The sequence below is a fragment of the Panthera tigris genome, chromosome D1 (assembly GCF_018350195.1).
Source record: "Panthera tigris isolate Pti1 chromosome D1, P.tigris_Pti1_mat1.1, whole genome shotgun sequence".
In the NCBI taxonomy this organism is placed as follows: Eukaryota; Metazoa; Chordata; class Mammalia; order Carnivora; family Felidae; genus Panthera; species Panthera tigris.
Genome location: NC_056669.1, coordinates 49,060,930 through 49,076,865, shown reverse-complemented (window position 1 = coordinate 49,076,865; position 15,936 = coordinate 49,060,930). Strand labels below are relative to the sequence as shown.

The following is a 15,936-nucleotide window of genomic DNA, read 5'->3' as shown; positions in this document are numbered from 1 at the left end:
TTTCTAGTTGGGCTGTTGATTATTATACCCATTGTTGCCTTGTCACTACTGGCTTTTTGGATCTCCCCCCACCCAACTTTTATTTTGAAAATATATAAACAGAATTTGGAAGAATAGTAAAATCATTTTTAAGATTTTGCCTTTTGTGTATGCATATTTGTTTTTATTGTGTCTGAATGGATACATATAGTTGTTTTTGCTGAACCATTTGAAGATAAGCTGCAGATAGGACATTTCACTCCCAAATACTTCAACCTGAGTTTCCTTAGAGTAAGTGTTTTTCTTCTACAGAATTGCAGTATCATTATCATGCCAAAGAAAAATAACAGCAATTGTCCAAATATCATGTAATATTCAGTGCATAATCAAATTTTTCTACTTGTCCCTAAATTACCTTATAATTGTTGATGATGTTTAACCAGGAATTCATTAAGTTTCATTCATGGTGTTTCATTATGTTTCTTGTCTCTTCTAGAACTTTTACCTCTTATTTTTCAACACTGGCTCTTTGAAGAAATCAGACCATTGTTTTGTAGAACATCCCACAGTTAAGATTTGTATGTTTGCTTCTTTATACTAACGGTACCTTGTTTCTATGTCCCCCACTATTTCCTGTAAAAAAGTCCTGAAGACTTGATTAGATTCAGGGTTTTGGCAGAGACACTTCATGGGTTATATTATGTACTTCATGTTGAATTCTCATTAAGAGACAATGTCAAGCTGTCTATTGGTGATGCTAAATTAGATTGCTTGGTTCAGTTGTGCCTACCAGATCTCACTTTTGTAAAAGTACCTTTATTACTCAATTGCACTCATTTTTCTTTTTGATATTCTTGCTATAATAGTCCTTGCTACCTCCCTGCTAAGTACTGTTGTTCATAGCCAGGGTCCTTTAAAAAATAGTCACGGTCAGGGCGCCTGGGTTGGTTAAGCGTCCGACGGGCTCAGGTTATGCATCTTGCGGTCCGAGAGTTCAAGACCTGTGTTGGGCCCTGTGCTGACAGTTCAGTCTGGAGCCTGCTTCGGATTCTGTGTCTCCAACTCTCTCTGCCCCTCTCCTGCTCATGCTCTGTCTCTGTCACTCTCAAAAATGAATATATGTTAAAAAAAAAAAAATGGTCACGGTCAACTTTCTCACCACTCACTGTTCAACCTGCTGCAATCTGTCTCTTCCAAATCCAATGGATTTGTCTTTTTTTTTTTTTTTTTTTTTTTTTGAGAATCCCAAAGCAGTGAGTGTCAGACACTCAACCGTCAGAGCCACCCAGGTGCCCCAGACTTGTCATTTCTTATTTTATGTGATCTCTGCATTTCCCCCTTTTCCAAGTTACCATTCTCATCATTTCTGGTTTTGCCTAGTTTCTGCTCCTCTTTGATTGGGGCTACCTCCAGGGCAGATCTTTTTTTGCAGGGCCCTTGTCTATAAACAGTTTGATTTTAAAATGTATTATGAAATTCATGGGCCCACATAAGGTAATGTGGTTTGTCAATAAAGATTTAGAACACTGAATAGAAAAGGTATACACTTATTGTTCAATCGGTGCACATAAAGATTCTTTATAGTATATCTCCCAACTGCAATAAAAGAATGGTAGTGCAGTTACAATGCTATGGCTCTTAAGAACCTGTTTGTATTGAACTATATGGATCTTCCCTCTAGAGTTCCCTAATACCATCTTTTTAACGCTCATTACATCATTACTTAGGATGCTGCACCCATTGTGCCACTGAATACTGGCTTCCAGTGACTATCAAAGGTTGCTGTGTTTCATTGATGATTACCAAAAATGCAAGCCTTACCCAGAATATGCAGGAAAATGAATAATATTTCATTTTATGGTCATATTTATCATTTGGACTTTTGTAGCATAAACACAGAACACATTCTCACGTCTTTTCTTGAACTTTTTAGGCTGTAATTGCATTCCTAGACTGTGATCTCTGGCCACACCCAGGAAGAATAGACAAGAGGCCCAGAGATGGAACAGGAAGAGGGGTTTCATTTGTACAAGGAATGTCCGTTTCTCCATCGGCATGGCTTAAGTCCAAACTTATTGACACCACAATGTCAATAACAATTGAAAGGAGGACATTGGTTAGAAGGGACAATTGGCATTGTGGAGCAATAGTCATAAAAGGCCTCAGATGAGAAGGGCCTGGCCTGGCACAAGGTGCAAAACCTGCAAAAGGGTAGGGGACCTCCTTAGTGCCAGTGGCAGGAGGTAAACAGTAAAGAACAACTGCCACCACCTCACAAGCCTGGGGTCTACAGACCAGAGGCAGCACCATAGCTAAAACAATGAGAGCCCATCCACAAGCCCACACACACAATTCAATCCCACAGGTCAGTGGTGACATTTGGTAGCCCCGAACCTGGAATTTGTTCAATAGGAGAGTCACCTAAACAAAGCACCATTCCTGCAGCCCGATCACATACTGCCATGTGAATGAAATATTTCTTCAGACCCAGGGCGATGCCATAGGTGCAAGACCCAGAGCTCCTTCGAGCATTTACTGCACACCCAGCATGAGTTAGGGGGTTGGAGAGTACCTGAAAGGGGAGAAATGGTACTTATCCCCGGCACCAAAGTGAAACTTAGAAAATTTCAAGGGAGGTACTTCCAGCAACCAGATCCCTTGTGGGACCAGATCCAGACTCAGGGTGCCTTGCTTAGTCCCAGTAACTGGAGAACTTAGAAAATCTTGAAGGCACTCTAAAGTACCAGTCTCCCAGAAGCATGTGTGCTGGAGCAGGATCCCTGCATACTCAAGTCTCAGAAGTATTGTCTGATCATCTCCCCTCATGTCTTTGACTACCCTTTTATTTGCCTGCGTTTTAAAAAAGATGGTGCCTGTCAGTGTTCTATTATTGGCCCTTTTTAAAAAAAATGTGTATTTTCTTCACAGTGATTATCACCATCTTATATTACTATGTATTTCTTTTCTATTCTTCCTATGCTATGATATAATTTCCATTAGAGTAAGTTTTTATAGTTCACTGCTATAGTTTCAGTGACTAGAACACTTTTTGGCACCCAGTAGGTGCTTGACAGATAACTGAAGGCTATCAACATTGAGATCCTCATTTTATAATGAGGAAAGCAAGATTAAAAAAGGCTAATTGGCCCAAAGTAATACAGATATCTTGACCTAAAGCCTTTGTACTCTTCATTCCTTTTGTTTGGAATGCTTTCCATGTTCAAAGCATGTCTTAATCTTTGTCTTCCATCAAAACTTGTGTACTTTCTACTTCAACTGCTGAAAGCACTTCACAAGGTTACAATGAGGATTAAATGTGAATGTAAACATCAACAAACTTTGTAGAATGTTAGGCCACATACAGTTGTTAGTTCTTGTGGTTTCATCTCTTAAGATCAAAGTCAGAAAGACCAGCCTGTTTCTTCAAGCTTATTTTTATCTAAATGTGAAAATGTAACTCTTCTCTAAGAAACCTGAATAAATTTCCAGGTATGAAAATTTAGATATGATGTCTTAATGTTACTAACATGTGGTTTCCTGCAAGGAATGGAAATAAGATATTTTAGTTCTTGAAATATTCCGAGGTGAGCACCTGGACAAAAGCACAGGCACATGACTGTGGTTTAAACATAGCTCCCAGTTTCATCTCAGCTGCAGATGTGTTTTGGGGCATATAGATAGCTTATATGAAGTATAGTCTGCCGGTTAGCAGATGTGGAATAATTGAGTCAACTGAGGATAGTTATCCTCAAAGTTTTTAAAACACTGATTTCCAGCTTGCCAAGGAATTGTGTATCTGAAGCATTACATTGCCCAAATGAGAAGTACAGTGATCTAAACATTAGCTATTTGGGGAATAAATCACATTCATACTTTTCTTCCAATGATCTGTAAATATTTGTACATGCATAAGTATTCAAAAATTCTATTCAAGTTTGCAATTTATCCCATTTAACTAATGGAAAAATCAATGTTCAAGGTGAAATAACTTGTCCAAATTCCCTTAGTGGGGAAAAAAAAAATAGAATGAAAATACGTAAGAAACCATTTCTTCACTGGCTAGTGGTATTTGCATCTCAGTCTTTGCAGCTTACAGCATACTGGGTCATATTAGAATAAAATTATCTGACTGGTTTTGACCTACAAAAACAAAATTTTTGTGGTGCAAGTTAATATTAATAATAGAACACTTAAAACCACAGAATGTATAAATTCAGAAGAGAAATTCAACAAAACACATCCTTTTAATGAAGGTGCTAAAATAGCAAAAATGAGTTTCATACCAACTGTAGAAAAGCTATAATTAGACAATAACATAAATTTATAGTAAATGATTTTTTAAAACCCAATACTTTATAAATGCTAAATAATCATGTCAAATAATCATACTGCCTATGATCTAGTAACTAAAGAACACCATGTCAGGGAGCCCAAATGTTTGATTCTTTTATCATTCCGTTAACCCTACCTAGCATGATCCATGACCCATGTACTCACTCTTAATCCAAGACACTGATTTCTCAAGTGCATGTCCCAATGCAGAGGATAAGAGGAAAGGATTGGAAAGGGGATGAATTTCAAGAAAAAGAACAAATCCGACTCTTGGAGTAGAGGTAGGGGAGGGATTCCTGCACCTGCCTTATAGCATATGCTAGTAAATTGTGAATAAATGAATGGGTGAATAAATGAATGCCTTTCTAGTGATGAGTATGTAGTTTCATTCCTAATTGTGAAGGATAAGATCTTAAGTGATATGTCTAAAGAATACAGAACCATATAGTGTGTTTTAGATGGAAGGGAACTTAAAGATATCTAATCTAGTGTGTAGTTAGTATTTGAGAAAATCAAGGCTTGAAATTAAATGATTAGTCCAAAGTCACACAGCTCATCAGTGTCAGAGTTGGGACTAGAATTTATGTCTTCTGATTCTCAGTGTAATACTCTTTCCAGGATACCATCCAATAAAGCATCTTTCTCACCATTAGAAACAATTAGCAAATAATTTTCATACCCTGAATATAGTCTTATTTAGTATTATAATTGGAAGGACTTAAAGATTATTTAATCTAGCCCCTTATTTTACAGAGGAGAAATCTATGGTGCAAAATGTTAAATAATTTGTCCAAGGTTAGGCAGTTAGAGAATAAACAAACTCAAGTGCCCAAATCCAGAGCAGTTTCCATGTCATGCTGAAGGACACTGGTATACTTAAAAAGCTTATTAGCTTCTACATGCTTTGATGGCATATTATACTCCACATATGGGCAACAGGAAATGTTTATTTATATACAAGTACATGAGAAAGCAATTTCCATTCATCTTTTAAAAAAATTTATACAAATAAAAAGTTATTAATACATTCATTCTTTGCACACAAAATACATTCTTTTTACTTTTACTCTCAGTATGAATTATTTCTTAATAATAAAAACTTAAGCTACAATGGACAGTCAGGTGGTTTGGCGATTTGACAATCTTTTTTCAAGAAGGAAAATCCAAACTTTAAAGACACTCAATATGTAAAGGAAATTGTACATTAAAAGTGCTCCTTCATTGAATCCTAGAAGATTGAATGAGTACTCCTCTTCAACATGGTTTGTAGCTCTCCCTTAAAACAATGCAGAGGACTTTATAAATTCATTCTGTGCAATGACAACTCAATTTCTACAAGACTGAAACAGTCTTCATGAAATTGATTACCGTATATAAATGGTAGGCTCACTGAAAGATTCCTATGGACATATTGGGAAGTTAGCCATTATTCAGGGATCTCCTAATTGACCAATTGACCTAAGATTGTAAGTTGCATCTCCAAGTGGGATTTTAAGAGGTTCTGCTTAAGGAACACAAATGACTTGATTTGCTAGACTACTGCTTTTAAGAGAGACATGAAAATGTATACCCACATGGAAAACTTGTGCACAAATGTTCATAGCAGCATTGTTTATAATAATCCCAAATGGAAACAACCCAAATGCTCAGCAACTGATGAATGGACAAATAAATTGAGGAATATACATATGATAGAGTATTATTGAATCATAAAAAGAATGTATTGATTCATGTTACATGAAACTTGAAAACATTATGTTAAGTGAAAGAAGTCAGACACAAAAAAACCACATATTGTGTAATTATATTTATATGAAATGTCCAAGACAGGCAAATCTAGAGAAACAGAAAGTAGATTAGTGGTTACCAGATTCTGGGAGGGGTGGTAGGTACAGGGAAAAGATTGATTGCTAATGAGTACAGAGTTTTTCATTTGGGATGATGTAAATAGTCAAGAGTTAGATAGTGGTGAGCGTTGTACAACTTTGTGAAAATACTAAAAAATACCAAAGTGAACACTTTTAAAGGCATGAATTGTATGTGGATTATATTTTAATTTTAAAAAGAGGGATGCAACTTCATTAAAATTTTTTGTTCACATTCCTGTTCCCTATCCCCTCTTTTTAATGCTAATTGAAGTTTTCATGCAATCACCTTTCTACAGAGGTGCACTTCAGCTAAGTGCACTCAGGTCATTGTGGGCTTATATTTCTAACAGACTTTTTATTAAACAAAATACATGTACACATAGGACAATACAGTGTACTGTTATTATCTGCATATTAACATTTAAAATCAAGTATTATGCCTGTATAGAAGCAGATGGTTAGATTTTATATACTGGTGTATTCAGATATTACTGAAAGCCTATGCTTAAAACCAACAGCCAAATATTAATAACTGAGTTCATAAGATTTGATAATTAACATGTTTGTTAAAATTATGTGTATGTTAAAGATCCATGTTTTAATGGAAAGAGATAGGAAAAGAGGGGAAATCAGGGGTTCTCTAAGTCTTCATAAAACAGCTTCTCTAAATATTTTAACTAGCTGCTGAGAAGACCTCCATAATGATATATTTTGCATTTTATTTCATCCCTACACTAAAAGTCATGCATTAAGGTATATGTAACAATATATATGGGGCACAACTTTTTCCCTTTAGATGATCAGAAATCTCTTCTTAATCCTTTATTATTTGAAATTTTAAGCAGAGGTGTTTCTGGAGGGGTGTGTGTGTGTGTGTGTGTGTTTTGCTGAAAACAGCAACTTTACTCACACACATTTATGTAAGTGTATTTACATAAATACATTTATGTAGCTCCCTTACATATCATCAAAGGAGCTCCAGCCATCTGGTATGTCTAGAGGACACTTCAGTGAGCAGAAATTAGAAGCCAGCATTCCAGTCATTTGAAATTTTCAACAAAGGAACATGAAAGCCCCAACATGCCTTAAAGGAATAAGGGGATTAAAAAAATTTTTTTAATAAATCAATTGACATTCATTGTCAAACAGCCTACAAGAAAGTTCCACTAGCATTCTGCAATTGTATAGGATAAGAGAATATTCCTAATAATTACATTCCAGAAAGCAATATGGTTAGCAGCTGTTTTTCAGAGGGCTTATCAAGTTTTGCTATTGTTCTTTAATCCAGGCATAACTGTGTAACTTTAAACAAAGCTGTGGACCATTCAACTAACTAGTGATAAATTATCTTACAGACCAGATTCTTATCTTTTATTATTCTATACATGAATTTTTGCTTTATTAGGCATTTGGTACTCCAATTTTTATTTCAGAGTACAGTGCACATGTAGAAAGGTTAAGAAACCCTGCTAAATTTGGGTGTTGGTAATTCTGTCCACCAAATACATGTCATCTATGAAATTAAATTCTAAAAGTAGATGACAAACTAGGATTGATAACTCCATTTTTACCAAGACAAGGAAATAAGAGTCACACAACCAGAATAATTCTTCAGAAGCACACTTTGTTATCAAGTATATAAGGAAGAAAACTACGTGGATAATTGAAGAGTTAATCAACACTAAGATTACGATCTAAATCTGATACTAATAAGAAACTAAGAGAGTATAAATACCTAGCCTGACATTCCCCAAGGGAATGATTATCACCTTAATGAGCTTTTTCTGACTGTCATTAAAGGAAAAAAAAAAAAAAAATGACGCAAAGGGCAATAACGCATGGCAAACACAGTCCCTTAAAAAGATGATAGGATAAACCCATTTTTCTTCCCATGGAGAATGGGATCAAGAAGAAAGAGGTTCAAATTGCACTGTGAGGTATTTCAGTAATAATGTTAAGTTTCCTGATTATGAGGAGTTTGCAACCTTGGAACTGCCTGTTGGAAAAGAGAGAGAGAATACCTTTCCTGAAGTGTGTAAAGAAATAAAGAGACTCTTAGGTAACAGTAATGCCCAAAGGCAGAAAGATAGATCAAATAAGTGACTTCCTTTTAATGCCCTTTCAGAAATGATGCTCTTTTCTTTGAAGTTAAAAAGGGTTCTTTGTTTTCCCGTAGGGATTTATACTTTTATCAGACCATCCAAGTCTGCCTTTAATCAAGGAGAAAAGAATTTATGAGTGCTTACTGTTTACTGAGCATTGTCCTTTCAATTTATCTTATCTAATTTTCACAATAATCCTGACAGGTATTATGAGTCTTCTCATAGATGACGAAACTGATGCTCAAGAGATTGTGCTTTGCATTAAGTTACAGCTAATTCATGGCAGTACTAGGACTCCTCATACCTAACCCGGAGTTCCCCCTTCTACACACCTCTCTACATCATTCTCTGAAATGTTAAAATTACAACCTACCAAAGAATCCATCAGGAACTAGAACACAAAATCTCTAAAAATTCTGCTCTAATTCAGTAGGAAAGAAAAAATTTGTCTCAGGTACCTCAGTAAGTCAATTAAAGAGGTAGCTAGCTTTTGGGCTCTGACCTCTTATTTAAAGGAGTCAAGGAAAGTCTCACCCAAATTCATGTGTTTCTCACCATACTGATGCAAGACCAGTGACTTTATAAACACTAATGAAAAGCTATCTATCAACCTAACAGGGATGCAAGTTATTTTGCAGGTGGAATCATTTGGTCATAGGCTTTATTAGCAAATGTTGCTTATGGTTATCTCTGATTTTTGAAAACCCATGTTTTGTTACTTTTCCTACCTGAAGTAATTTGGCCTTGGTTCTATTAAAATAAAATAATTTGCAGATCATGCTTTTTCAAGAAAATCAAGCCAACTAACCAAATGTCATCTGAGATTTTGCCAAAATAGATCTTAGGGTCTGCTTTATGCCAGTAACATACCAGCCCATCTCTAATGGAAGCTGCAAAACTTCACTTTGGTATGTTTATGGGATCTTTAACTGAAGATTCTGTTCTGCTTTAAAAAGGACTGGCTTTTTATCCTGGATACCAGTTATTCACTAAATTGAGCATGGCCTATGTTTGGCAAGTGACAAAAACTTAATTTTCCTGATTTCATGTAACTTCTATTAAAAAAATACCTTTTCTTCTTTTTAACTCAAGAACCAGTTTGTGATTTCAACTGAACATGAGTGAATGGACTGACAAAGCAATCCCTCGGGCACAATGACAAGCCAGTCTTTTAGCTTAACAACATGTAACCAACCTCCTTCCCGGACTGGCAGAACAGCAAAGCCTTTAAAAAAAAATCATTAGCTGTGGGTCAAAAGATACTTAACTGAACATGATATGAAAGACAAAGTGCTAGAACATAGAATTATGTTAATAAGTTAATAAGTCATCTAGTCCAACCTCCAACTAATGCTGAGATCCTTTCCACATCATCTTTACCAAGTTCTTATCTAGCCTCTGCTTGACAGATACTATTACCTAAGGCAGTGCCTTTCATGGTCAACCATCTTTTTGAGAAAGTACTCCCTGACATAGAGCCCAAATCTGTGGTCCTATGGCTCTTAATCAGTAGGCCTCATTCTACCCCTCTGAACCAGAGTCTTGCTCTAATTCACTAACCGTATTCCTCTCTTTTCCAGGCTAAATTTCCAAAAATCCTTCAAATATTCTTCAAATGTCTTAAATTTTAAATTCCTTCACCATCTTTGTTATGCCTCAATTTGTTTTTAATTTCAAAGTATAGCTCTCAAAAATGATTGTAGCATTCCAATGTAATAAATAGACTTAGGAAAGATGAACCGTCATCTCTCTTGTTCTAACATCACTGTATTAATTAAGTGTTTGAAGGGATGATAATTTCTTAATTCAGTGTGCTTTCTACATAGTGTGACGAATGTAAGGGAAGGCAGCTTTCCTTTTAAACACAAATACACTCATGGGACAGAAATTAAATTTGGAAAGAAAAAAGAAAAGAAAGCACATCTTTCTCTTATCCCAAAATTAGTGTTCAACCTGATTGCTTATGTGGAGTACTGTTTGTCTGAACGATGAGATAAACATGTCTTTTTACTCTTTTTGAATTTTTAGTTAAGTCTCAAAAGTATTATAGTTGCATTAAAACACATCTGTCAGGACCATGGTTGAGGAGAGTAAGGAATCAGTTGCAGTTAAAAAAAAAAAAATTCTAAAGAAAACAAAGGGCAAACCCTAGAAGAGCTCTTCCAGAAGCTAATAGAGCAGTATTCCCTAAATTACTAACAGCTATGAAAGGTAACAAGTTTTGCAGGATTAAGAAACAGAAAATGTCTATCTTTAAAGCCATTGGTTTGATATGTGGGGGGAGAAAATGAAAGGGTTTTTTTTCTGGTTACAAGATGATATCTTATGTGGCTTAGTTTATTAAAAAAGATGTTTTCACTTTAGTCAGAAGAGCAATTCAAACTCACTTGCAACTGGTATCTATTCAGAATGATTCATTAGCTGAAATTTGATGCTTAATCTGGAAGGCTTGTGGAATAGCCAAGAAGGTAAATGAGACAAATCATTGACCTAACCCTGGAAGTCACCAGTGTCCTCCAAAGGTATACATTCACAAATAGAATCCAGTCCTTTGTCAGATTCTGCCTCCTCTCTCCAGCAAATCTAAATTGCTTAAAATAAATAACCCTAACTCAGATATATTATTTTGGCCAGTGGTTTTCATGTGTCTTTCAGAAATTGACACACTGTCAAATCAATCCATTTGACTTTCATTTCTAGTTCTATTCTTGCTGCTTTACTCAGGAAGAGATGGTAACATGACATGACTAGAAAAGACAGGAAAAAAGAAAGGCCAGGAGAGCTAATGGCCTACTCTAATCCAGAGAACGGATAAGTGGCCCCGCAAAATCAATATTAAATATTAATACATTAGAAATAATAAAAGCATATAAAGAAATAAAAAGCCTTATGTAGGTAAAGGAAAAAACACAAAATCCTTTGAGGATACAGTCTATAGAAAGCCATAATAAAATATCATTAGTATCAGCAAGCTTTTAGATTTCAGATTCTCCCAAACCTGACTCCATAACATGAATATGATGTGTTTTCACTGGAAATTGAAAAAAAGTTTTGCCATATATTTAGTAACTTTATTAAAAGAAGAAAAAGATTACAGCAAAAATGCAAGTGGACACGGACTCTGGCAGTGTGAGTCAGACCAAGCCAAACTAAATTAATGAGAAAGCACTCTTTCTTTCATCCACCATTAAGTAAGAATTCATTTTTATTTAAGAAGGCTCATCTTAGCAAATGTTGCCATGGCAATAACAACTAGTAAGCTAACCAGTAAGTTTAGGTCTTGGTCTAGGTTAAGATAACCACGTTTCATTACGATCCTTTCTCAAGATCTATTTGAGAAATTTCTATTTCACTGGCAAAGCTCCACTTGGCACAAAGTCTTCATTCAGCTTTTATTGAGCACCTACAGTATTGTCAGGGATTGTTCTCAAACTTGAAATGTGTCAGTGAGCAAGTGTCCATAAGGCCTTCACACAACTAGGGGTCGGGGCATGGAGAAAACCTTCAAATTCTCATGTATCTCCACTATGGGCCATGGATGGGTGACTATAAGATACGGAAAGGCTGGGAGGAGTAACAGGGAAGGAAAGGCCCAAGAGCAGAACTTTCTAATCCCCTTATTTATGAGTATGGCCACGGGTGGACAGAGAATACTGAGCCCTAAGGAATAAGAATTTCAGATGCAAAAGTAGCCCTAGAAACTGTTGTTTTATGACCAAATGTGCCCCATCTAACAAAGTCCTATCTGAGTTCTCAAAGCAGCTTCAGTTTCAACACACTTGCTGCTAAGGTGGGGTCATGATGTGGGATATTTAGATTTTTGCCCTAAATGAAAGACTATAAATCTACACTTAGGGATACTTCCTCACAGTTTAAAAAGAGAAGTTCTTCTGCCCACTTTGATCAGCTTGTTTTCTGAATACTTTTATTGTTGCTGGCTTAGTGGAGAAATGGGGAGGGAAAAGCAACAATTATCACTGATTTTGGTTGGTGTTTATTAAAATGATTTTTCTTTCCTGTAGACACAGATTCAAAATAAAAGCAATTTGAACTTCTGAGATCTCCTTCTGTCATGCAGAGGACCAGGACAAACACAGTGAGGCCAACCAAAGGTATTAACCCCTTAAACAATGTGTATAATCTCTATACAAAAGATGAGTCACCCTGAAATCTGCTGGAGAAATGCTGGAAATGCTTTATCAACATCATGTCTCCACATGTCTCATTTCTTTAAAATTAAATAGCTTTCAAATATCAACATATCAGGACCGAGATTGCCACCATCGACAACAACAGCAGAATTGCATATCATATCCTTATCCCATTCCTCAGCCCTCAGTGATGCTAAGCAGCAAGCTACAGAAACATCTGACAGCATCAACAGCATACAGGTTTAATTATTTCCCCAATTTGCATTTATATCGGTGAACAAATTGGAAGGCATCAAAGTATGGCACTAAAGAAATTAGTAACACATATTCAGCAGCACATCTTCCATTTTGAGTCTTGTTTTAAAATTGGCTAAGTAAAGGCATATACACCTCCATTTGAATTGGAGATTTGCAGTAACACATGCATATGAAGGGAGAGAGGAAAAGAGGAAAGGAGGAGAAGACCAGGAAAGAAAGGCAGAGGAAAGGAAATAAGATAGAACGTATGGTCGTGAGTCTGAGAGTAACATCACTACATGAAGGAGGTGACAAATGACAGCTCCACCTGCTTCCACAAGCAGAATCTGTCGAAGGTTCTTGACAATACAAAAATGGTTCATGAGACTTTTCATCTGTTGCTATTGTCACTTATCATACTAAAAACATGTACAAAATTCTAAGCCTTGGTCTGTCCAAGATGGATAGTACCAGGAAGTAAAAGATGTCACCTGCTATCAAGGACTGTGCTCTGCTCAGAACTCTGCATTGCAGTCCATTAATCCACAGTATTTTGGTCAGATCTGGTCTGTTTTCTCATACTACTCATAATGTCTTAGAGATAGTCTTTTTTATTAGAATATCATCAACCATTTTTTTTTCATTTTTCTAGTGTTTTCATTTACTTAAAGGGCAGGAAAGATGGGAGAAGAGAAGAATAAAATGGTAGAGATTTCGAGGGGAAAGAACATGAAAGGAATAGTATTTTATTTTCCAACAAATCTACCCTAGAAAAGGTAGTAAGGAGACTTTGAGAAAGAGTGCTGATTCATGGACTTCCCTTATTATTATTATTTTTTTATTTCAATATAATACATTTAAGGACATCAATGTACTAAAATGTTTGGTCTGTGAAAGAGCAGAATCATTAGCACCAGAAGGAGTCATGGGGCTTGTATATATTATTAAACCAATGATTGTTACTGTTGGTCATGGGGTAAAGGTTTCATTTCATTTTTACATCCCAAAGTTCTTGAAAGTGCCTGTGGACAAGAGAAATAACACTTTTCAAAGTCTCCGTGGAGTCATCAACACGCACCACAAAGACAGTACTTGGCCTTCCCAGTTTTGGTTTTTCTGGTAGACAAGAAAACCAGGGCCCCCAGAAGCCCTAAAGAACAGCCCCCACATGCACCCACTGACGTGCAGGAGGGGTCCCTACAGTACATTTCCCCCTGGACTGTGTTCAGGAATGCGCTTTTACTTGCTTTTTGAAAAGAACAAAAGCAACATGCTCTGCAGATCATGGAGCGTCTAGCACAATTTTCTCCTTGCTCCAACTCCTGACTGCGAAAGGGTGAAACCATTGTATGTTCTGCTAATGCTGGCCTGCGGACAAAGCCTTTGGCCTGCCATGCTGTGTAAGCCCTGGATCCCACAGGAGTCAGAGGGTCTAAGAGCGGGAGCCACAGTCATCACCAGATCTGCCCAGCAATTCAGGGCCCATCAGGGCAGCTGCTGATTCCTTTCGCTTCTCCTTGCATCAGCCTTCAGTTGAAATTACAACAAGTCAAATAGCTGATGCTTTTCCCTTCTCCAGGTAAGGGCGAGGATACATTGTTTACAAGCGTGTTCTGCCTGGCTTCACTGATGAGGCGGCACGCTAAGTCAAGGAATAGTTTCTCCACGTTATCTGATTCCTTGGCCGAGGTCTCCAGGTAATACATGTCCTGAGCTTCTGAGAATTCTTCAGCTCTCTGCTGGGAGACCTCTCTCCTTTCAGCCAGATCAATCTTATTGCCTGGAACAGGGATAAATCAGAGAAGGAACCATCACTTGACTTTTTACAGGCTCAGAGGCATCAAAATGCAGTTTCAAATCTGAAGTCAAATCAGACAGATGGGCAGAGCAGAGCAAATGTGGCTGTGATTACCGGAATGTTTATTTTAAAATATCAGTGTCGTGTGTAACGGCAAATAACTGGAAACGCAAATGACCACCAGTTGGCCACTGGCTTGATGAAGTATGGCACATGCACACAATGCAGTTATTTGCCACTGTAGAAAGCAATGAGGAATATCTCTATATACTGCCATGGAATGAGACATTAGGATATACTGTTAAGCGTATACCTGCTATACTGTTCTACTTTTTCCTAAGTATAAAAAAGGTATATAATATACAACTGCCTAAGCAAAAGGGATGAAAAAAAAATACACACGGGCACTCTTACAGACTTACTTTATTTTTTTAATGTTAGAATAAGCCAACATTTTAATTTTAAAGATAATGGTTATTCATGAAAGAAGCAAGGTTGGGGAGATAGGAAAGGATAGAAACTAGATGTCTCTACACTTTGTCTAATAGATTTGACTTCAGAATCTTAGAAATGTTTCACATAACTGTACAATTAAAACTATATAATTAATACAAAATTAAATTTAAAAAGCAATCCCTAAGAATGCAAAGCAATATGAAACAAATGAACCTGTTTATCATGAAATGGTGTAACCACACAGAGAGGAACTATTTCTCTGGTATTTTAACCATGCATCCTCAGTGGTATATACCCTAAGGACAAAAAGGGTTGAAGGAAAAAACCTTGAACTCTTGTAGTAATCGTCCTGTCGGTGGTAGTGTGAGTATTGTTATTCTGTGGCTGCTATACGGGTATTAGAGGATAAAGCAAATAAGTAATTGTGTTGGTGTCATGGTCCTGTGATTTGGGCATGGGAAAAAGGAAAAAGAGATATAAGATTAATGAGGTTAAAGGGGCACCTGGATGGCTCAGTTAAGCATCCAACTTCAGCTCATGTCATGATCTCATGGTTTGGGAGTTTGAGCCCCGCATCAGGCTCTGTGCTGATAGCTCAGAGCCTGGAGCCTGCTTCAGATTCTGTGTCTCCCTCTCTCTCTGTCCCTCTCCTGTTTGCACTCTGTCTCTCTCTCAAAAATAAATATTAAATTTTTTTAATTAAAAAAAGATTAATGAGGTTAAAGTAAAATTTGTACAGTCCTGCATTATAAATGCAAGTATCAGTGTGAATAATTCATGATGGATTTTATCATTAAAAAATGTTCTACCTCTGTTCTCCTTCCACCTGACAAAAGTGATATGTCAACCGTGTTACCTGGCAACACAGCTTATGATAAAAGTGACCTTTTATCATCAGGTCAAATTCCATCTGGCCTGGGAATTCTACATATGAATTATAAAATATCTAGTGGAAAACCACAACTTTGGGCTTCCCGTAGTGTGGTGATTCCTCACTTGAAGAGACTCTGAAA

The 15,936-nt window shown here is 36.7% G+C and overlaps 1 protein-coding gene across 2 annotated transcripts in view; it reads right to left on the bottom strand.

The window, feature by feature from the left end:
- Nucleotides 1-12,451: 12,451 nt before the first annotated feature.
- RAB30 (RAB30, member RAS oncogene family) overlaps nucleotides 12,452-15,936 on the bottom strand; it is a 76,263-nt gene continuing 72,778 nt past the window's right edge. For both annotated transcript variants that reach the window (XM_007078967.3, XM_042958034.1), the window contains exon 5: nucleotides 12,452-14,449. In XM_007078967.3, the coding sequence (XP_007079029.1) occupies nucleotides 14,199-14,449 (251 nt within the window). In that variant the 3' untranslated portion in view covers nucleotides 12,452-14,198. The remainder of the gene's footprint in view (nucleotides 14,450-15,936) is intronic.